At 41.3% G+C, this 21347-nt stretch overlaps 12 protein-coding genes across 12 annotated transcripts; 3 read left to right on the top strand and 9 right to left on the bottom strand. All coding sequences in view use genetic code 12, as the record gives it.

The window, feature by feature from the left end:
• Positions 1-13: 13 nt before the first annotated feature.
• PSN45_000386 (uncharacterized protein) lies at positions 14-1462 on the top strand (the record flags this gene model as incomplete). The annotated part of the gene is made up of 1 exon (XM_066157455.1): positions 14-1462. The coding sequence occupies one exon, from the start codon at positions 14-16 to the stop codon at positions 1460-1462; it is 1449 nt and encodes a 482-aa protein (XP_066013552.1).
• A 44-nt stretch (positions 1463-1506) lies between these two features.
• On the bottom strand, positions 1507-2514 carry PSN45_000385 (uncharacterized protein; the record flags this gene model as incomplete). Its single annotated transcript, XM_066157454.1, has 1 exon — positions 1507-2514. The coding sequence occupies one exon, from the start codon at positions 2512-2514 to the stop codon at positions 1507-1509; it is 1008 nt and encodes a 335-aa protein (XP_066013551.1).
• A 45-nt stretch (positions 2515-2559) lies between these two features.
• On the top strand, positions 2560-3066 carry PSN45_000384 (uncharacterized protein; the record flags this gene model as incomplete). Its single annotated transcript, XM_006687804.1, has 1 exon — positions 2560-3066. One exon carries the CDS (start codon positions 2560-2562, stop codon positions 3064-3066), a length of 507 nt encoding a protein of 168 aa, XP_006687867.1.
• A 70-nt stretch (positions 3067-3136) lies between these two features.
• On the bottom strand, positions 3137-4736 carry PSN45_000383 (uncharacterized protein; the record flags this gene model as incomplete). Its single annotated transcript, XM_066157453.1, has 2 exons — positions 3137-4303; positions 4356-4736. The coding sequence occupies 2 exons, from the start codon at positions 4734-4736 to the stop codon at positions 3137-3139; spliced, it is 1548 nt and encodes a 515-aa protein (XP_066013550.1).
• Positions 4737-5884: 1148 nt separating this feature from the next.
• On the bottom strand, positions 5885-7957 carry DSL1 (protein transport protein dsl1; the record flags this gene model as incomplete). The annotated part of the gene is made up of 1 exon (XM_006687802.2): positions 5885-7957. The coding sequence occupies one exon, from the start codon at positions 7955-7957 to the stop codon at positions 5885-5887; it is 2073 nt and encodes a 690-aa protein (XP_006687865.1).
• Positions 7958-9026: 1069 nt separating this feature from the next.
• Positions 9027-10781, bottom strand: PSN45_000381 (Gly-Xaa carboxypeptidase; the record flags this gene model as incomplete). The annotated part of the gene is made up of 1 exon (XM_066157452.1): positions 9027-10781. One exon carries the CDS (start codon positions 10779-10781, stop codon positions 9027-9029), a length of 1755 nt encoding a protein of 584 aa, XP_066013549.1.
• A 71-nt stretch (positions 10782-10852) lies between these two features.
• Positions 10853-11671, bottom strand: PSN45_000380 (uncharacterized protein; the record flags this gene model as incomplete). Its single annotated transcript, XM_006688724.2, has 1 exon — positions 10853-11671. One exon carries the CDS (start codon positions 11669-11671, stop codon positions 10853-10855), a length of 819 nt encoding a protein of 272 aa, XP_006688787.1.
• A 68-nt stretch (positions 11672-11739) lies between these two features.
• Positions 11740-12336, bottom strand: spf31 (DnaJ subfamily C member 8; the record flags this gene model as incomplete). The annotated part of the gene is made up of 1 exon (XM_006688592.1): positions 11740-12336. The coding sequence occupies one exon, from the start codon at positions 12334-12336 to the stop codon at positions 11740-11742; it is 597 nt and encodes a 198-aa protein (XP_006688655.1).
• Positions 12337-12429: 93 nt separating this feature from the next.
• Positions 12430-13620, top strand: PSN45_000378 (uncharacterized protein; the record flags this gene model as incomplete). The annotated part of the gene is made up of 1 exon (XM_006688722.2): positions 12430-13620. The coding sequence occupies one exon, from the start codon at positions 12430-12432 to the stop codon at positions 13618-13620; it is 1191 nt and encodes a 396-aa protein (XP_006688785.2).
• A 60-nt stretch (positions 13621-13680) lies between these two features.
• SAS3 (Histone acetyltransferase) lies at positions 13681-15801 on the bottom strand (the record flags this gene model as incomplete). Its single annotated transcript, XM_066157451.1, has 1 exon — positions 13681-15801. One exon carries the CDS (start codon positions 15799-15801, stop codon positions 13681-13683), a length of 2121 nt encoding a protein of 706 aa, XP_066013548.1.
• A 770-nt stretch (positions 15802-16571) lies between these two features.
• Positions 16572-18020, bottom strand: PTC2 (Protein phosphatase 2C 2; the record flags this gene model as incomplete). Its single annotated transcript, XM_006687799.2, has 1 exon — positions 16572-18020. The coding sequence occupies one exon, from the start codon at positions 18018-18020 to the stop codon at positions 16572-16574; it is 1449 nt and encodes a 482-aa protein (XP_006687862.2).
• Positions 18021-18912: 892 nt separating this feature from the next.
• PIN4 (Peptidyl-prolyl cis-trans isomerase pin4) lies at positions 18913-20952 on the bottom strand (the record flags this gene model as incomplete). Its single annotated transcript, XM_066157450.1, has 1 exon — positions 18913-20952. One exon carries the CDS (start codon positions 20950-20952, stop codon positions 18913-18915), a length of 2040 nt encoding a protein of 679 aa, XP_066013547.1.
• Between the last annotated feature and the right edge of the window lie 395 nt (positions 20953-21347).

Below are 21347 nucleotides of genomic sequence, written 5' to 3'. Positions count from 1 at the left end.
AAATTCACTAGCCATGAGCACTCAGAAAATACTAGAGTTAAAGAAGCGTATTCAATTTCGGGACCAGGAGTTTGATTTGCTTAATGCCTTCTTATCACCCAATCATGAAGAATGTGCGCCTGTTGTGTTTGTGCATGGGTACAATTCGGTGGGAAAAACACTTTCAGTGTTTTCGTTTCTCGATACCATAGGTGTGAAAAAGACAGTAATTCAGTGTGACGAGGTGGTAAACAACAGGCTCCTCCTTCAAAAGTGTCTCAAGCTCATCCGTACCGATAGTGGCCAAGATCTTCGGAAGTCCAACACTTTTTACGATAGAGGAGGCTATTCAGCGAAACTCACTGGCTGCGATTCGTTTTCAAGTTTTGCATTCAACTTACAAATGTTCATAGACCAAACAGGATACAATGACCCCCATTTCTTAGTGTTGGACAGAATAGATCTGTTCATCGACGAGCCCATAAATATAGTCAATTCCTTCATCAGAATGAGAGATTGTACCAACATCAAAAACATCATTGTGATCTTCATATCGAGAACTGAGATTCCCAACCCGGCTGTCACTAGTGCCATACCCCAGGTTTACTTCAAACCATACACTGACCAGCAATTGGTGAGTATATTGCAAAAGAACCAATTCTGTTTTTTTGGTGATGAAGAGCTTGATAATAGTGTCGTAGGAACTCAATTTTGGCACTCATATGTCCAAGTTATAGTGGATCTGTATCATGAATATTGTGGGACAAGCATAAGCATGTTGATTGAGTTATGTTTCAAAAAATGGGAAAGTTTTATCAGAACCGTGAAAACCCGTCAGATATCACCCAGTGAGTTCATGAAGGTGTATCGGGAACAAAGGACTATATTTCAGGATGATTCGATACTTAACGCGGCGGTGATAGACTATAGAACCGATGAATTAGAGCAAGCAGGAACAAAAGTCTCGCTTTCAGATTTCACTTACCTTGCTAAGTTCATCTTGATTGCTTCATATTTGGCATCGCATATCGACCCCAGACTAGATATGTACTATTTCACCAGTGCCAAGTACTCGAAATTTGTATACCTGTCAAAGAAGGGCAATGAGATCACAAAGAGGGATATCGACGTGAAGCTTCTCCAGCCCAATTTCTTTGATTTGGAGAGGTTATATGGGATCTTGACGGTAATATACCGAAACGAGTCTGCATCCTTCAACAAGGATGAGAATTCTCCTGAATTTGCAGATAAAACAGAAGTCTATATATCCGAAAGACTGCACGAAATAGCCAAGTTCTCGTTGGTTTCCAACATCGACTTGCCCAGTCAAATGGCATCTCTTTTATCGCGAGGGCTCATTGTGAGACAGTTTAGCAGAGACATTTTGCAACCAAAAACCAGATGGAAGTCGAATCTCAGCTGGGAAGAAATCCTGAGCATCTCGAAGGATATCGGCTTCCCTATACATAACTACCTAAAATAACATTAGCATTATATTTCCATAGATAGAACAATTCCACTGTACAACTAAACACTGAAGTCGACCTCACTAACATGGACAAAGTCCATATCTCCCACTCTTCGAACCACCACCTTATTTTCAAAATAGGTGTTTTTCCAGAACCCCATTTCATACTCCGAGTAAGGCCCGTTTATCTCGTCCAGGTCGTCCCACTTGAACTCCCATATTTTATCACCAAAGTCATCTTCTTGCTCCACCTCATCAATGGGCCGTTTAATTCCTCTGTTGAACTTGAAATCTTCACCAGTTTCTCTTCGGTAGAGCCTCATGAGCTCCTCTCTGGCCTTCTCGTACGCTTCTTGTATTCCTTTGTGTATCATCAACTTGTCACACACATCGCTGATTTTTAGGATTAGTTGTTTCTTGTGTTTGTCTTCATTTGTTTCATTATGGTTCTTTTTACCTCTGCGCCTTTTGGCCGGGGCTAACCGAACCAATGCTTCCATCGGCGTCTCGTCAGGCTCGAGGACCCCTATTAGGTTCTCCAATAACTCAGCTGTTGTTTGGGTTATAGATGTTAATGTTTTGGTCGCCAAATGCTTTTCCTGAGCTTGTTTGGCCTTTCGAATTTGTTCTTTGTCGGCATTTACCCAGTCATCAATGTCTTGTGCATCCTCAAGCTCCTGGTGCCGGACAAAATTTCCATCGTCATCAAAATATCCTTCTTCCTCCTCTTGTCTCAAGTCAAATGCTTCTATTTCTATATCGGCCTCCAGACCCTCCTCTTCATGTATGCCATCAATGCCTACCTCTAGCTCAAATTTGGACATATCCATCTTCTTTGGGGACTTGGGCTTCTTTGTTGGCGGATTTTCAGAATCTTTCTCGTCATTTTCACTGGCAAACATGTCAGAATCTGAATCCTGTTGGTCTTGTGTTGGGGGTGATTTTGACGGCTCCTGGTCCAGATCACTCGAGTCAGACGAATACTCATCACGAATAGACTTCTTGAGCTTATCCCTTCTTCGCCTGCTACCCCCTAATACGGTCTCCTCCAATTCTTCTTCACTCATAGACAATAACAAAAGGTCGCGATGCTCATCTTTCAAATTGCACTAATGAACCACACTCTAGCTGACTCCAAACGGAGAAAGCTAAAAGATGGGCAGCAAGAGTTTGATCTCGACGAAAACTTGGACCTGCTCTTGAATCTAGAAGAGCAATACTACAAAGAAGGGTACCGAGAAGGTCAAGAAGAATCCACAAAAGCACAATACCTCGAGGGTAAAGAATATGGGTTTCAGACCGGGTTTCAGAGATTTCTTGTTATCGGGTACATTAGAGGATTGGTAGACTTTTGGGAAAACCAAGTTGAAACCTATGATGCGTCCAAGTCTATCAAAACCCATATCACTCAAATCAGGGCTATTATGGAGAAGGTGCCATTAAGTAATAAAGATGCCGATGTGGGGGAGTACGAAAAGGTAGTTAATAAAGCTCGCAACAAGGTGAGGATAATAGCATCGCTTTGTAAAGAACAGAAGAAAGTCAGCAACATTGATCAAATCATAAAGGAGGTTGGAGGTGAAATGCAAGTCAGTGGCGATGCTGATGAAATGTGGTAGCCTATAGCAATGAGCATTAACGACTAAAATAATATTAACACACTTATATATATATACAATGACATGACAACTAAAAGCGAAGGTCGAAATCAAGACACTTCTCACTGCTTTCCAAGGAGTACGATAGTATTCCGCCGAGGGGGCAGTCATTTACACCTATTATCAACTGTTCTCCGTACCCATTCTCCGTCTCGCAGAAACTTAACCCGGTACATTTGCCAATAAAGTCAATAGACTGTATTCGGTCCATTTGCTGGGTGTTTGAATGCAAATCGTCGATATTTACAATCCCCACATGATCAAGACTTTCACCCCAGCAGACAAACTGGCCCTTGTGACTGAACTTGGTGTTTCTCACGGGACCAGGAACGACATCTCCACTGGAGAGTCCAAGACTTCCTTTCCAACTAAATAAGGGCTCTTCGTTAAATCGTTTATCCCAGATCCGTACGTTCCCATCTTGGTTACCGGATAACAAAAGGTTTTCATTCGTTGGAGACCAGTCACAACTAAAACTATAATCCTCTTGGCCCTTATACTGAACAACCTGCTCAAACTTGGTGAGGGGGATTCTCTTATCAAGTATAAACGAACTCAAGTAGTCACCCGACACAAAGATCTCATTGGGGTTGAACCTGTTCATGGCAAGACAGTTACCAGCAAAAGGAAGGACTATTTCTGTTTTGTGGTTGGTGGACAAGTCCACAAGCCTGATGGACTTATCATTCGAAGATGCAATTAATTGTTTGTTATCGTTGATCACGATGCTATTGGTAATTCCGTCGTAGTTACGGGTCAAGTTGTGTTCTCCCAAATGAAGAAAGTGCTGGGGATCCGAAATATCGGTTAAGATATAATCCCCTTCAAAGGTTCCTGAAACCAAGTATTTATCAGAGCATGCCAAAGTAGAGATTCGGCTGTTGGAGTTTCGAAGCAAACTTCGGGAATCCATGACACAATCGAGCTGCATAGAATTTCTGACATTTGATTGTTCGTCGGGCAGTAATCGGTTGATTTTGAAGTATGAGTGGATGCTGTCAGTCAGCTCAAAGTTATTGGTTGTCTGAAGATGATTGTCATGAAAATGGCTCAGAGGATAGAAAATACCACCAGTTATGTTATTGCTACACACCAAGTTTCGCAACTGGAAATGGGTGATGTGTAACTTGAGTTTGCTGTAAAACTTGTGGTACTTAAAAAACTCCGTATGAGACCGGGAGCTTAAGATACTCACTTTCTATCAACAGTTAGTAAATAAACCAAATGGTACAAAAACAGTTTAAACATACGTTTACGGCACGATCCAAAGAACCAGGGATGTTGTGGAACCATTTGTCGGAGCCGATTCGTCTTCTATCCGAATAGAATTTCTCCTTCAATCCTGGAGGCCAATCAACTCCTTGAATGTCATTTGTGTTGGCACCCATGTAGGAAAAGGGCAAGCTATCTTCTCTCTGCTTCAAAGAGTGCAAAATGTTCAAGATATCGGATTTGGTAAGCTGGGATTGTTCGTCATACAATAAGTTGTATAGGAACGTCAAAGACTCTGATTGGTCTAGCTCATACTCAGTATCTTGATGATGATGATTGGAAAATGATACAAGAGTGTCAGACCCTCTTACAGTGTCTGTTGTGACTTCGAAGTTCTCTTGGGTGAGTTGCACGGTCATGAAATTGGAAGTATTACAGTTGAGTAGTATTGATGATTTGGCAGGCGTTATCTAGGTGTTTTAGTAAATAATCTTGTTAGAAACCACTGACCTTCGGAACGATGTACAAGGAACCACAGACAAGATGGAGATGATGTACGGGTAACAAAGAAGGTGGTTATCTAGCCAGTGAATATTTTTGGTGCTGGTGGGTATATCTGGAATTAGTTAGTTGATGGTATGTAAATGATTTTTAGAGCTGATTATCACGATGTCGGTAAGATGCGTAAATGTCGCGTGTCGCGCGAATGAGGATTTCTTCGAGCAGTCACAGTTCGGGGGTTTGCAGACATTAAGCATAGGATACTGAAAGTGGACATGAAGAGGACATAGGAATGAGTACTATAAGGAACACTGTTAGAGAAATAGTGTACTGAGGAGAGCATAACGGAGAACACTGCAACCATTCTACGCCACTTTAATAGGAGTTTGTTTGTGTCGAGTTGCCTTGCGGGTCGGTCATAGGGTGTGTTAGAGGGTTTGTACATTGGATAGTTTGTGTTTGTATGTTTCTGTTTGTGTACTTGTGCTTGTGTGATTGTGTTTGTATGTTTCTGTTTGTGTGCTTGTGTTTCAAAGTATTCTTTGCTCTGCAAGCGGCTGCATCTACGTACTCGAAACCCTGGTTTTCTAAGTTACTAAAACAGTTAAAAAGAACATCCCCACTGGTTTCTGGTTTTCATTTTGTACTTCGGCACATGCATTGTATGCTTTGCTCTTGTTCCTCTAGCGCATGCCTCACGCCTATTGGCTGGCGAATGGCCGCAAAAAACCCTCAATTGTGGCAGCGGTATCGACACGTCGGCCCTGAGTGCGATCTCCGGGAACATTACTAAGAATCGTGACAGGGAACTGTAACTCAACTATTCATCAACATCCAAATACACAATGTCAGGACACAAGTTCCATTTCGAGGTCGCCATGTCTTGCTCCGGATGCTCAGGGGCCGTCGAAAGAGTTTTGAAACGGTTAGACGGCGTGGATAAATTTGATGTGTCTTTGGAAGCCCAAACGGTAGATGTGGAAACTAAAGATTCGGTTGACTTTGATACCGTTTACCAGACCATTGCGAAGACCGGTAAATCGATAAAGAAAGGCTCGATTGTATATTAACTGATATTTCGGAATTCTACGATTTCATTTATATAGTTGTCCCTTAATTCACTTTTAATGAAACAACTTTCAATTACTGAGATGAGTTCACCCGTAGAAATGTTGTAAAAATCACCATGGTAGAACCGTTCAATGATGTCCACCAAATGATTGTTGATAAGGAAACGCACGTTGCTGAGCCTTTCCATTGACTCCAAGCTCTTGGTTTCGTTAAGAAGCAATAGCTTCTGATTGAAGAATCCATTGAGCTCATCGATTAGTTTCGTCAAATTTTGGGATTTGTATTCCGTGACTTCGTCTATTGATATGATGAGGTTCAGTACCCAATTGCAAACAAAGTCAATTGCGTAGTAGACTATGTCTTTGAATTTGAAAAAATTGGAGTTCAAGAGCTCGGTTTGGAAAATGCTATCAAACCAGCTGGCGAGCTGTGTCAATATGATATGGTTGTTTTCTTCCTGCTTGATCTTGACCAAGATTTGCACAAGCGTTTTCGCAACTTCATTCATTCTCCGGTTTATTAAGCTCTCAGCAAAGCCATTAATACGTTCATTGTCCATATTCTTTGCCAAATACTGTAAGTCATTGTACAACAAAAATGAGGTGGATGAGCTGGGATACGTGATAGTAGAAACCGAAAGTATTGTTGAAATCAATGGATCAAGGTTTGCTTGGGATTCAATGAGGAAATCGTTCAAGACCTCCACCAATTTGTTAGCAGTCAGCGACACTTTGATCGTAGTTCTTATGGTGTTTAACACCGGGTTTGGTTGTTCTTGAAGGGCACTTAAAGATACCTTTTGAGTAGATGGTGCTTGGATACTCTGTGAATCCTTATCCTCATCCCACTCGTTCCAGTCGTCCCAGCCCTCTCCCTTATGTTCTTGCGGTTCTTGTGTAGGCTGGATTGGGTCCTCTTCGTTATCATCCCATTCATCGTTCCAGCTATTCCACCCACCTTCTTGTTCATCTGCTTTAGACTCGACTTTGCTCTCGTTTGACATGGTTACATCAAGCCGTTTATCCATGGTGGTGATTTGATCTCTCATGTTGTCAAACCGGCTACCATCGATTTCCCACTTGATTTCGGATACTTTCGTGAAATCAGCACTCTTGAATACCTGTCTGATCTTGTCAATATAATTATCCATAATCCAGTTGTTGTAAATCGTCTTCATCTTGCTATCATAGTTCTCCAACGTTAAGTTTAATGAAAGCCTCCAGTGGGTTCCTTCGACAACCTTAATGATTTCCACCAATGTAATGTACTCGTTCGTACTTGAGTCGACGAGTATATTGATATTCTCAGAAATCAAATTGATAAGTTTGTTGCTGAGCTTGGGCTGGTACAAGTTCTTTAACGACTGAACATTTATGGCATTGATAAACCTAATGAAACTCAAAATAGAGCCTAGCACACTCAATACAGAACCATCAGTGTCTTCTATGTGCAAGTCGGTGTCGATCAATGTCAACTTCTTGAATGCTAAACCAAGCAAATACGACTCCCAAATTACTTTATTCTCAGCAAGAAGTTCATTCACGTCGATCTTCTCGCTGATACTGCTAAACTTCTCTACAAGCGATAAAAACTCACCCACATCTACACCATCGATAGTTGGCTTGAGTTTGTCGCTTGACGGCATATACTTCTGAAATATTTCTTGCAAATAAACCCACAAATCATCCATTAATTCGGCTGTCTTTGTAGACACCTCAGACTTTACAACAAGATTGGAGTCTAACTTGGACAACTTCCCAAGCAAATTTTCGAAATTAATGTACAAGGATTCTAACGACAAGACAACTTCATTGATGTCAGCCATGTATGCTTCGATCTCCTTGATCAAGTTCTTTATTACCCACAATTCATTCAAGTGGGACAAATTCTGGTTCAACACAGTGAGCGATTCATCCAACTCAGAAAGAGTCGATTTAGAGTCGTTCGGTCGTTGGAAGTTGGAATCATTGATTATAGCAAACGAGTCGATACCTTTTTGATAATCGAGTAATTTCTTGTTGATGTGATTGAGCCGTTCATCATATTGCTGTCTTAGACCTCGAATCATGACAGAGGTGCACTAATTGCAAAAATGTGTTTGGCGCGATAATAAATCCAGATCAGTATTTTCTGGGTCAGAAGGTCGTCCAAATTGACATGAAAGTTAAACTATATGACTTAGTAAGCAGTGTTTCAATTCTAAGAATATGAAGAGTGAGTCTTTTTTTCTCCAATTTCTGCTTCTTAAGCTTGTATTGTTATTCATTAATATTGATTTTGACGTGATGAAACAAATGCAAATTATGCAACATTTATATAGTTGATTGAATCTTTTGGTCTTGATTCATCTCTCCAGAAAGAACAAAACCAGAAAAAATAAAACCTTACATTGAACCCTGGAAGAGTGTCAATTTTCGTCAATGACATTGGTTAAATCTCTTCTATGTAATCTTCTAGTTGCATTCTTTGAATTTCAGCAATTTTCGCAACCATTAAAGAAATGGGAGGATACATTTCTGGGCTAGTATTGTATTTTTAAATTCTAAGTTGCTGAAGTATTTCCCCCTACATTAATCATTTCATCGTTAAGAAGGGTTCTAAACCTATGGCTGAACGACTCTTGCAATCACAATTCGAAAACGAACCCGCTCAGATTAGTTGCCAAGTCGAAAACTGTTTGCCTTGCAACAACAGTCACAACATCCTCGTGAAGGTTGCAATACGAATACCCTGTCTTCCTTGGTGTTCGAGATGATTCAAATCACAAGTCACAATGGGAAAACGAGTCAGAGTTACAGACTATCATTTTACAAGGTATTCTCATTGCCTTTTAACCAATTCTTCATGAGGTGGAAGACTAAATTTCAACGTTATTGTATCTTGTACTTCCTCCTTGAAAGTGTTCCACTGCCCTCTCAGCGATCAAATGGCAACATTATTGATTAACCTAAACTTTCACATACGATATAGACTATTTAATAGGTACTGTCATAGGTTCGTTATCATCAGATGATTAGCCCCTAACTTGACAGTTTGTAAAACAGTCTAACCACATGAATAGGGTAATTAATTTACCCCTAATGCACTCATCTTTAATATTGAAACAACGCTACTTTCGGATAAGAAAGTAGTATATTCTATTGAGAAATTAATGTATCATCAGCAATCTGATCCACGATCTGTAAGTAGTAATAATAGAAACTAATGGTGGCCATATGCCCAGAGATGGAAGACCACTCATTGAGGGAGTGTATTCCTCGTGCAACTTCGTCTTCGCCTTCAACAATTCCAATATATGGCAGATATCTGTAAATATTTGCAGTCAAGTCCCAGTAAGCCTTGGTGTCAGTGTTTCCAGCAGCGTAAGCAGGAATCGCCACAAATGTCTCATTGAGTCCTGGGTTCATCACATCTTCATACAAGTATCGTAAGGCACCGGTGAAGGTATTCCAAGCAGCAGTGTCAATGGGTGAAATTGGAGATGGCTCCAACAGTTCGTTCAAGACGTAGTTGAAGTAGCCATTTTTAGTCTTTTCCACAATGGTTTTGTTTTCAAATACAATTCCCAAGTCGAACTTGGTGGCAATTGACTTGATATCATCAAGAATCTTCTTGCTAGTGGACTCGACAGATTCTTCTGCAGAGATTCTATGGTTGACCACCACAGACACATATTCTGGTAAAGCATTGGATTTGACTCCACCTTGGATTATGTCTACTGCCTGGCTGGTCTTGATAAGAAACTCGGTAGATGGGTCTTTTGATAAGTATTCCACCAACTTCTTGTTGGCATTGGCATCAAAAACAGCCTTTATAATATCGCTTTTTAAAGACTTTTCAATTTGTCCATGCTCTGCCATACACTGTAATGCGTTCATTAAAGGGTTTGCATTGGTTATGGCAGGCGAGAAATCGACACTTTCAATCCGGTCAATCAACTTGGCCATGATACCAATACTAGTGTGCTTTGGTGGTACCGACGAGTGACCACCAGGAGTAAACAACTCGATTTCAGAATTCAAATGGCCCTTCTCTCCGGTTGGAATTGGTATAACATACCTACCAAACTGCTGAACATACCCCTGGTCACCTTCGTCAATCAAAGCATATAAAGACTCTGGCCCGTACCGCTCAAATATGAACTTGCTCAACTCAACGGCACCAGTACCTTGACTTTCTTCATCGTAGCCAAATCCAAATAAAATGGTTCTTTGAGGTTGAAACTTACCTTCCTTCAATAACAACTCGGCCGTTTCAAACAACGCCATAAGCAAGTCCTTGCAGTCTCCTGATCCTCTTCCATAGATTCTGTCACCATCAACAGCCCCTGAAAATGGTGGATACTTCCATTGATCAAGAGTCTCATCAGGAACTGGAACAACATCTTGGTGAGCAGTTAACAAGATGGGTTTCTGCTTGGTATTAGAACCTTGCCAGGTGATCAATATGGAGAACTTGTTGACCTTCTCAACCTTCAAATGTTTGTGGATCAAAGGATACTGTTTCTCGAGGTATTCGTGCAATTTTGTGAATTGCTTCCAAGCGGGTTCTAACCGGTATAATTCCTCTAAATCATCAGTGGTGTTGGGGTTAACCATCACATCGTTGGAAACTGAAGGAATTTGAATGGCCCCAGACCACCTTTCCACTACCTCATCGATATACTCCTTATCTTTCAAAATCTGGCCAATTTTTGATACATCATAAACGTAGGGAGCTGGGTCAATCTTATCACTGATAGGGCACAAGCCGTCAGACAATTGGACTGTGGGGGTTAATTTCAAAAACTTGTATCCACAAAGCACCACTATGGCAGCGACTGCAAGCACTTTAGGAAGAAGCTTCTTGGTTCGCTTTGGTTGGGAATTGATAGGTAATAAAGGATCGTTCATGAGAGTTGGATTTTCTACGATAAACAGAAGCCGCACATTACAATAAATAGTGGTATTAGATATTTCATCAGCTATATTAACTCTTCCGTCACGTCGTCGTCAATGTATTCGTCGTCCTTGTTCATTCTGTAGATCGTCATGAACATGCTGGAAAAGTTCAAGATGTTCATGAACCAATCTGGTACCGGTACCCCGTAGGACTCAATGAAGTTGAATCCCAAGTCGAGAAAGTTACCAAACAACTCTAAAATCAACATGGTTTTGTCGAATTTCAAGTCCTTCAACACCTTCTCATACTTTTTCAAGATCGTGTTGTCAAACATCTTATTGGAGGATTCCTTGACTATCTTTAACTCCACTTTGATCTTATTTTCCTTCTTAATCAAATTCAACAACTGACTCACGGTCTTTCGAATAAGAAATATAAGTATTAAGATCCATAGTTTGTTGGTTTGCTTCAACAAGCCTAAAAGCTTCTGTGGAAACATGGGGAATTTGGAGAATAGGTGGAGGTTATCCAATATATTGGCTAAGGTTTCGAGTATGCCTATGATCAAATTTTCAGTTTTTTTGAAGGTAGACTTCTTGTTGAACTTCCGTACGGTTGTGGTGGTCTTCTTGGCGGGAAGAGTGAACTTCTTGAACAACGGACTGTATTTGTTGATGGGGTTTTGTGTAGGAGTTTTATCTAGTGGGAGGGGCTCAGGTTCAGGCACTGGATAATAAGTGTTGAACTTGTTAAACTGGTTCTGCTTGTTGTGATTGATAATATAACTGGAAAGGTTGTTGAGCTTGTCTTGGGTGATGGAAGTGTTACCGTTTTTCTTCTCTTTTTCTGCTAACTGTAATAAGGTATTCAACAATTCTTGCTGCTTATTACTATCATTCATAGTTATCTTCTGAATTTGTTAAAACCGCGGACTCCACATATACTAATTAAGAGAACGTATATTATACATTATGCCAAAACCTTCTTCTTTTTCTTCTTCTTCTTGTCGACCTTGTTCACAAACAGCCTCCAGTTGGCCACCCGGGAATCTCGCAGGTCTTCCCACTTGGAGGCCATTTCCCGTTTCAAAAGTATCTCCTGCTTACGGTTCTCCTGCTCTTCTCGCAACTGGGCGTCACGTGCATCCTGCTGTTCCTGCTCAATGTTGTCTAGTCGTTTATCTTCCTCGAGTATCTCTGCCACTTTTTTCCGTACAACGCTTATATCCCCAGAATGATTCTGGCGAATATGTGCATAAATATCCACAAGTTTCTGTCTGATTGCCGTTGGCTGCTCCCCATCATCAGAGAGAAAAGCTTGTGCTCGTTTAAGTCTATCGAAAGCTGTGGGGGCGTCCTTGTGGTCTGTTTTGTCTGGATGTACGAGAAGTGACTTCTTGCGAAACGCTTTTTTGACCTGGGTTTGCAAATCCAGTGTATCGGCCGGGTCGAGGTCAAGAACATGAAACAGATCTTGGATATGACACGAGATGATCCGGGCGATCTCTCTGTCTCGAACAGACTCCCGTTCGGTGGATGAAAGATACTTATCTATATCCTCTGCCATGGCTATCTCAAGAGAAAATCGCACCCAAGAATTTGTTGGTAGATGTACTTGCCTGGAAAGGGTCATTTAAGATTATCCACAAGAAGCTTAACTATGAGTGCTGTCAAAAGGTGGAAACCACAATACTTTGACATAGGTGTCAACTTCTCGGATCCGATGTTCCAGGGCCTTTATAACCACTCCACCACTCCAAAACATCCACCCGATCTTCCCCAGGTGATCCAAAGAGCTCATCTCTTTAACGTTTCGAAGATGCTAGTAACCGCCTCTACCATCAAGGAGAGCCAAGAGCACTTTGAATTGTGCGACCAGTTTCCCAACGACTTCTACTCAACAGTTGGTGTCCATCCCTGTACTGTAGCGGAGGAATTCTATATTGGCGACCAGTTGTCACCGCAGAGCGACGAGAAATTGGCTCAAATTAAGAATTTGGTGGAAACCGGTGTACAAAGAGGTACGGTAAAAGCATTCGGCGAGATCGGGCTTGACTACGATAGACTTCATTACTCCTCGAAGGAACAGCAGATCACCATGTTCAGAAAACAATTGGAGGTGATTGCGTCATTAAAGCACTTGGAACTTCCATTGTTCCTCCACATGAGAAATGCGTGTGAAGACTTCATCGAAGTGTTGAGACCATTCATAGACGATGGAAGTATTGAACGAGGAAACGGGGTGGTTCACTCGTTCACGGGTACAGAGCAAGAACTTGAAAAGTTGTTGCAGTTGGGATTTTATATTGGCATAAATGGTTGTTCTTTGAAATCAGAGGAAAACTTGCAGGTGGCTCGGTTGATTCCAAAACACAAGTTGATGATAGAAACAGATGCTCCATGGTGTGAAATCCGAAAGAGCCACGCCGGATACAAGTATCTAACTCCGTACCCCAACAAGTTCTTTCCCGAGACTCAAACGCGACCACTTGAAACTCACACAGAACCACTAGAACCTAACCCTGAGCCTGTGGTGGGCAAAACAAAGCAGCAGCCGACCAAGAAGCAGCAGCCCATCAAGATGGACGACTTTCTCCCATTTCCTTCAATCAAAAAGGAGAATTTCGAAAAATACCAAGCTGCTGCTGCTGCATTACAACCGCACGGACACAATGGTTCTGATAGAATAGGCCAACTTGCTAGTCCGCTTTTCAAATCTAGAAATGAACCGGTGTTTGTGGGCTTGGTGGCAGAAATTCTTTGTAAGTTACATGGGTATACCACAGATGAAGAGATCGAAACGTTTATAGACTCGGTTTACCAAAACTCGTGTAAACTATTCAAGGTGTAATTTATCAGTGTATATTTTACATTATTTATACAGGTAGAATATTGTACAATAACTAGAAGGTCAGAATCTGTTTCTAAGTCGTCTGGTGGGTGTTGCTGGAGGAGAGTTCAGCATGATGAACCTTCCAGACTTTGTGCCATTTTCACTTGACGGCAGCAGTTGGCTCCTTTTGGGTTGAGGAGTATCAAAGCTCACCGACTCAAACTGGGGAAACTCCGAGTGCAAGTCGTCTTCGTCAAAAAATATGTTGGTATCGGTTATGGCATCTTCATACTCGGTATCGTCTGTCTGTGAGATGAGCCCATAGGCATTGAGAGGTTCATCAACTCCACGGTGGTGAGGTTCAATTTCTTGGTGTATATGGTGGTCTTGTGCTTCTAGTGGTAGTCCATCCATAACCGCTTCCATGCCGTTTTCTATTTCAACTACTTGGTCTTCTTCATCTTCGTCATCTTCATCATCATCTTCTTCTTCATCTTCGTCTTCTTCATCTTCTCCGTTTTCATCGTTTTCTTCGTTTTCTTCGTCATCCTCGTTTACTTCATCTTCATCATCTTCCTCATCGTCGTCATCTTCATCATCGTCCTCGTCATCGTCATCCTCTACTTCACCTAGCGCATGTGGTCTCTCTTCTCTTTCTACGTCCTCTTCTTCGTCTTCATCCATGTCTAAGTACGCTTCAAAATCTGACTCTGACTTGTCTTCCAACTCAACCTCTCTGTCAATCTCTTCGGGGGATGAGTCGTCCACCATATCCTCTGATTCGTCCATGTCATTATTCATAGATTTAAACTTCAACGAATGCGGAACAGATGACTCTCTGCGACCCTTATTCATCTTCATTCCTGGATAGCAGATCACATAATTACCCAAGGTCAACTCTTCGGGAACGAACTCTTTGGGAGCTTCTCGGGAAATCTCCACCTCTTTGAACGCCTCTTCTTCAAAAGTGTAAGGATTATCAATATCATCTTTCATGAAGCTGGTCAATAACCCTATACTGTTGTGGAGAGGTTGGGAGTTTGGAGCATTATCTGTGGGATTTTGAGATGGCACAACTGCTGGAGTCGAGTTGATACCTCCTGAAGGCCCATACAACATTGGCTTCCACAATAGCATGCTGTAGTCCAAAGTGACATAGCCCTTAGCCTCAAATCGGCTTATTACTGAGTCGATTTTTTCTAAATTTATGACAATCCCAAACGTATTGGTCTTTGAGTTCTTAACCAAAGCATCGAGTTGTTCTAAACCTACCACCACGTCTGATGGGGTCATCCCACTGAGCTTGGAAAGATTTTCAATTGATATCATGACATCACTAGCACGTCCACTTTCAATGTTGCCCAAGTACTTGGTATACAAGGTTCTCAACCTATAAGCCATAGATATTTTCCAGTAATTTCGATAACTGAGTAGTCCCAAGTCACTTAAAGGCTTCTCAGGGGTTCCGAACTTGAATTCATTCCTCGATAATAAGTAACTGAAATCAATCAACAAGTGACCATAGCCTTTACGCTGATAAATCGGTAAGGTGAGAATACAGGAAACATTATAGTCAGAGCTATTCAACTTCTCCTTGGAGAAGTAGCCAACAAAATGATACACCGATGGATCTAGTGGATCTATTTCTGTCAAGACGTAAAAAATAAACGGCTCAACGTCATAGTACAAGGTTTTGGAGTTGAGAAACAATTTGGCCAAAAGACACAAACTCTGACAGTAATTGATGTTCTTCCTGCCATCTACCTCCCACACTGCAACCCTATTTCGGGCATCTCTGTATATCTCGACGCCCGGTGGGTGTTTGTTGGACATGTTGCAATTTTTCAATTGATGACGTTCATAGGAAAATGAAGACTTCATGTATTTCAAGCAATGTTCACAAATGTACAAGGTGGAACACTGAGAGTATTCTTCCGGGTAAGGTGAGGTGTACCAGGTATCGATCTCATACTGGCGGAATCGGATCGCTTTGATCTGAGACTTGAGATAACTTGATTCGTATTCGTCTGTCATGGGGTTTTCTGGTATTTTCTTCTTTTCAATTTGTTCCTGGAGCTTTTGGAAAAGCTCTCGATCTTGTCTAGTGGGATCCGTATCATTTATAATACAATCAGGATATGGTAGAATCCCTCTATATGGAAGGTCTTTGTTATCAAGCTCAGGATCAGGTTTTTCCATCTCCAGTTTGGAATTAGGTTTGGGATCCAGTTTCCTGGTGACGGGTTTGGGATCAAGTTTTCTTATCACGGGTTTCGGGTCAGGTTTTGCACTTGGTTTGGGGTCAGGTTTGGCACTTGGTTTATGTTTATCAAACACACACTTGTATTTATCAGGGTATTTAACTGTAATCATGAATTTCTTATCAAGTAGTACGGCTGTCTTTCTTAATTGACTGCTTTTGGAAGCAGATACTTCTTCCGTAGGTTCTGACAGTAATATTTGTGGGGGCTGGCTGGCCCTTGTATTGGGTTTTGTTGTTCTGTGATTAGATCGAGTTGAATGTAGCGAAATTGGTGGTATAAGATCCTTTAGTGAATAGGTGACCGGCTGTGCACTTTTTCTTCGATCGGCCCGGCTTAGGTTTATCTCATGGCCTATACTTTCGTAGACCCGGTTGTCGGGAATGCGTAGCTGTTCCAAAGGATCTCGTTTACGTGGTGCCATTATTTTCCAATGTAAACAGGTTACAGAGTTTGAAAATGTTCTTCTGCAGAGTCGCGTATTTGACTAATTACACGTACACTAAATCTGCTTGCGCTAAATAATACAATAGAAAAATATATTCATATACAAAAAAGAGCAGGAAACATTATTAATCGTTGTGACCGAATAAATGATTGGATAAAAAAAGGAGGTAAAAGAATCTTTATGCAAATTAACAAATTAATTGAAAGGTCATCAACGTTAATCATTAGCTTCAGGTTAACTAGAAGGTGAATTTAATTAATTCATTCTTCATCATCATCGATATCTTCTTCTATATGTTTATCATGAACATCTTCACCATCTTCTAGGTCCTCTACGTCTTCGAAATTGACATCTTCAGCAGCACCAGGCACCCCGAAATGAGCTAATAACGATTGAGCAGAGCTGGTATCCAAGTAAATCACTCCATTCTCATTGGTGATAGCGTTGGATGCCAATAATTTTTGCAATGATATAGCACCATTGGCAGTGATTTCATCACCTTCATTAGCAATCTTGATGTCGTTATTTTCTTCGTCGTCATTATCTTCGTCGCCGGTGAATCCCGTGTTGTTACCACGTAATCCTTGTAATCCACCAAACATTGAGTAACCCCCAAGTCCACTTTGTGCACTTGGGGCACCTCTTGAACCAGCAGATTGAGCCTGTTGGCCGATTTCATAATACTGACCGTAGATTTCCTTGTAGATTTGTCCGTATGGACTGGAAACAGGTCCATATTTGGCCTTGGTTTTCTCATCAACTTCATCAGATTGAGAAATGTTGATCTTTTCAATCACTCTATCGTACCATTGCTCTAAAGTTTCTTTCTTGGTATAATCTAATAATGCCACAATAACAATGGACATGTTGTCACACCCAATACCAGAACCATCGCTGGTTGGTGCACAACATAATTCCATCATTTCTTCACAGATAGTGGTAAAGTCTTTTCTTTCAAAGATACCTCTTCTAACACATTCAACAGCATTTTGAGAGGTCAAACAATCCCAGATACCATCACAAGCTAAAATGACAAACTCGTCTTTGGAAAAGTCGATGTTGTGTTGGATCACATCAGGATAACAAGTGACAATTTGCTCTTCAGCAGGTAAATCGATATTCTTTTTAAATTCAAAATCTCCAATACCTCTGGACAACGCCAAGTTACCATTAACTCTTCCCATGTCGACATAACCTCCAGCAGAACAGATTCTGGTCTTTTCACCTTCATTGGAAGGTTTATGATCGTACGACAACGCTTTCGCAAATCCATCAATGGACATCACGGTTCTGGAGTCACCTGCGTTACCACAGTAGATGGCAGAGGTGGTAATAATGGCCGTAGTCGTAGCACACCCACTGTCGTCATCTCTCATATTGTAGTCGTTCAAAATTGCCTGGTCACAACTTAAAAACCCGTCTTTCAACGCGTTAACATAGTCCTTTTTGCTGTAAGCAGCGGTAGCCTTGATGATACGGTGCAAATATTCACCAGCAAAGATGGCAGCCTTTTCACCTCCATGCCCATCATACACTCCAAAGAAGCTTACATGCTCTTGGTCGGAATCATCATTCGTAACTCCGTTAGACTTAGGTACTTCGTGTTCTTTATCCTCTGCGTCGTCTTGATCGACTTCGAATTTCTTAACATCATGCATATCTAAAATGGTGGCGTGTGCATCTTCCATATTGATTCTCCAACCTTGCATGCAAGAGAGACCATAAGATACATGGGAATCCTCCGAATTCTCCGAATGTTTTTCGGTTACTGGTTGAGAAAGTATTTGTCCCATACTGTGGAGTTTATATTATTGATCAAGCGGAAGCTGTGGAAAATTGTTGGAAGTCAACGATCACTAGAACCACGTAAGCAGTGTGTTCGGATAGTTTAGATTTGGAAAATTCGAACAATGGGTTGTTTCTAAGATTAAGAAACACGATACACCAAAAAACGATGGATTCAGAACAAGGATAAACTCTCTAAAAGATATAAACAAAGCCAGTTGTTGAGATGTCAATGGGTTCTATGATGCTTTTTGAAAACTGTATTTAGAAGCCAAAGTGATAACTAAGTGTTTAATAGCAACTTCAACAGCGGTAAGCAGAAGAAATGTATCAGTTTTTGAAGTTTTTGCCTTTTGATGCATTAAAATTTTTCCCACCGCGCGAAGATATCGCCCATGAATTTCTTTTCCGAGTATGCCCCAGGGTGCCAATCAAATCTGCGCAGTGATAAACAGATGAGATAAATTGGCTTCGCGAAGGCTGATAAACAGAGTCATTAGTGGGGCATTGGATCACGTGACACGATGTTATTGTGGGATGACGTGAGGTAATGTAAATGCTATTTAGGTGAAAGGGTAGACAATTGTTTTTATTCCCATTAAGCAGATGGAGTTGAATAAATACATAAACAGGTTAGATATATAACGATCTATAAAAGCACATTATTTCATTATTTTCATAGGATAAATATTCATGGGGATTCGTGTTGTATACATATCATAATTATCGTAATCATCACACATAATCATTATACATTATTGGTTGAATATCATTGGAGGGGGTTTTTTGGGAGGAAAGAACAACTGGGAGTGGTGATTACTTGGGACCCCAAATCCCTGATCCAGAATTACTGGCAGTTGAGGCATCGTAGTTAAGACTGATCGTGTTAAATTTCCCGGATAAATCATTAAATTCGTCGCCATGACGAGGTAAAGAGCTCAAACTTCCGCCGGCCTGAGGGTGTTGGCCAAACGGAGCGAATCTCGAATTAATGTCGTGCGATTGCAACGGAGTTGAAGGTTGACTCGAGCTTGGATTGGCGGGTGAGGTGCCACTATTGCTACCACTGTTGCTGCCTCCAGTAGATGTTGGGGCAAGAACAGAAGGTCCATTAGTACCAGAAGGTCCTGAAGACGACCCGTTTCCTTGACCACTTGAAGCAGGCACTGGTGGAGTTGGAGTAGAACCAGCAGTACCGTTTGAACCAGGATTGAATAAGCTGGAGTGAGTCTGCTGAGGAGTTGGAGTAGGAGATTCGGTACCAAAAGAGTTCAAAGGAGGAGTGGAACGAATATCTCCGTATGGAGGTCTTGAGGTGGTGGTACCGTTTCTCAAAATCGCAGCAGCACTGGTGGAGGGACTAAAGTTAGAGTTCGAGCTCAACTGAGTTGGTAACAAATTTGGTTGGTTGGCTGGAATGAACCCAAATGGTTGAATGCTTTGGTACAACGACTTGGACCCACTCGAAGAATTTGCTGAGTACTGAGGAAACTGACCTTGAATGGGGGTCGAGTTCTGTTGTCTCAACCGTGGCAAGGGAAGAGCTGACTGCGAATGGGACCTCAATAACTCGGGATGTCCATGGCCTTGAGGGGGAATGGATCCTGGAACATTAATGGATCCCATTCCGTTGGTCTGACCCAAATGGTTCAAGTTGAGCATCGAGCCTGTTGGGTTTGATGAAGCAGCGGCGGTGGGAGCGACAGGGGCTTCAGCGGTGACAGGTCCAATATCCAAGACCTGGAACAGTTGGCCAGGTTTTCTTCTAATAATAATCAACCCGTTATCATATAATTCCAACAAGTTCAACCAAGAACATAAGCTCGACAAGAGCTTTCTTTGGGCAATGCCCAAATTTGGAGGGTACGCTAATTCCATGATGGTCTTGGTATTATCATCTTTGAACACCACCAATTGTGTGTATAATTCTAAAGTTTCAATGTCATTGAAGTTCACATCATTTGGAATTGGAGCGGTAAGAGTTTGCGAAGGTAAGCTCATAAACAATCTTTCTGGCTGCGAAGCATTACTACCATTAACACTCAAGTTTTTGGTGGCAGCAGTGGTAGAAGTGGTAGACATTAAAGAAGCTAAAGAGGCATTGGAGTTTGATCTATGTTGTTCTTCCAATTGACCTCTCTTTTCTCTTTTTTCTCTTTCAATTCTTTCTCTTTCTTGCGCTGGGAGCATCTTTTTATATTCAACCCTCAACTTTCTGCCACCGATTTCACGGCCATTCAATTGGTTGACCACTAACGAAGTTTCATCAGTGGAAGTAAAGTTAGCAAATGCTAAACCTCTAAACACCCCGTTGTCGAAGTGGTAGTTAAAAGCATAAGGTAAAGGCAAGCTTAATTTGGTCATAACATCCAATAACTGTTCCTTCTTTATAGCAAAAGGAATGTTTTTAATCACAATGGCAGTAGGAATAAGATCATCGTCATGGTCATCATCAAAAGAATCGTCGTCCTTGATCGCTTTCGGACCATCATCTCCGTTTCTGTCCTTGGACTTTTCCGACTTTTTATCTTTCTTATCTTTTTCAATATCCAAAGAACCAACCTTCGACTGGTGCTGTTTCTGCTGTTCAACCCAAGGGGCAACATCATTCAAGCTGTTTTCGCCACTGGACCAGGCATTAGGAGTAGCGGTAGAAGAGTTGATGTCTCCAAAGCTCAAGTTTTTGGCATTTGTCCGAGAGTTATGACCATTCAACTGCGGTGTAGCACCGTTAGAATGACCATTGGCACCATACGTGGAGGAGCCGTATCCTGAGGTGGTGGACAACGAACTCAAGGAAGGTCTGCGTTGTATATCCAACTGATTGGGATTTGAAGTAAAGTTTCTTAAATCCATTATAATGAATGAGAATGATAATGCACGCTCGTTGATAGGCTAATTAGCAGCTTTATAATAAAAAATATGGTGTTAAAATCTTCAAGGCTTGATGAACAAGGTTAAAGTTCAGTTTTCTCAAAGTACCAAAGAATTCAAAAGACTTTAGCTATGGGAAAATTGATACAAAGTTTCACAAACGAATCAAAAAAACTGGATGAGACAAGCGCCTGTGAGTACAAACAAGTTATTCTTCCAAACGAGATTCTGGGGGACACTGCAGATTGATGTATTGGCCAGGTAATACTAGACAATTCAAACAAGCTATGTAATCGAAATTGTAGAAAGTTAACCACGTTAATATCAACCGTTTGATATATAGATTAAAACCCTAACGTTGAGTATACTGGAGAAAA

Source organism: Yamadazyma tenuis, chromosome 1 (genome assembly GCF_029203305.1).
Source record: "Yamadazyma tenuis chromosome 1, complete sequence".
Classification (NCBI taxonomy): domain Eukaryota; kingdom Fungi; phylum Ascomycota; class Pichiomycetes; order Serinales; family Debaryomycetaceae; genus Yamadazyma; species Yamadazyma tenuis.
This window is presented reverse-complemented; position numbering and strand designations above follow the sequence as displayed.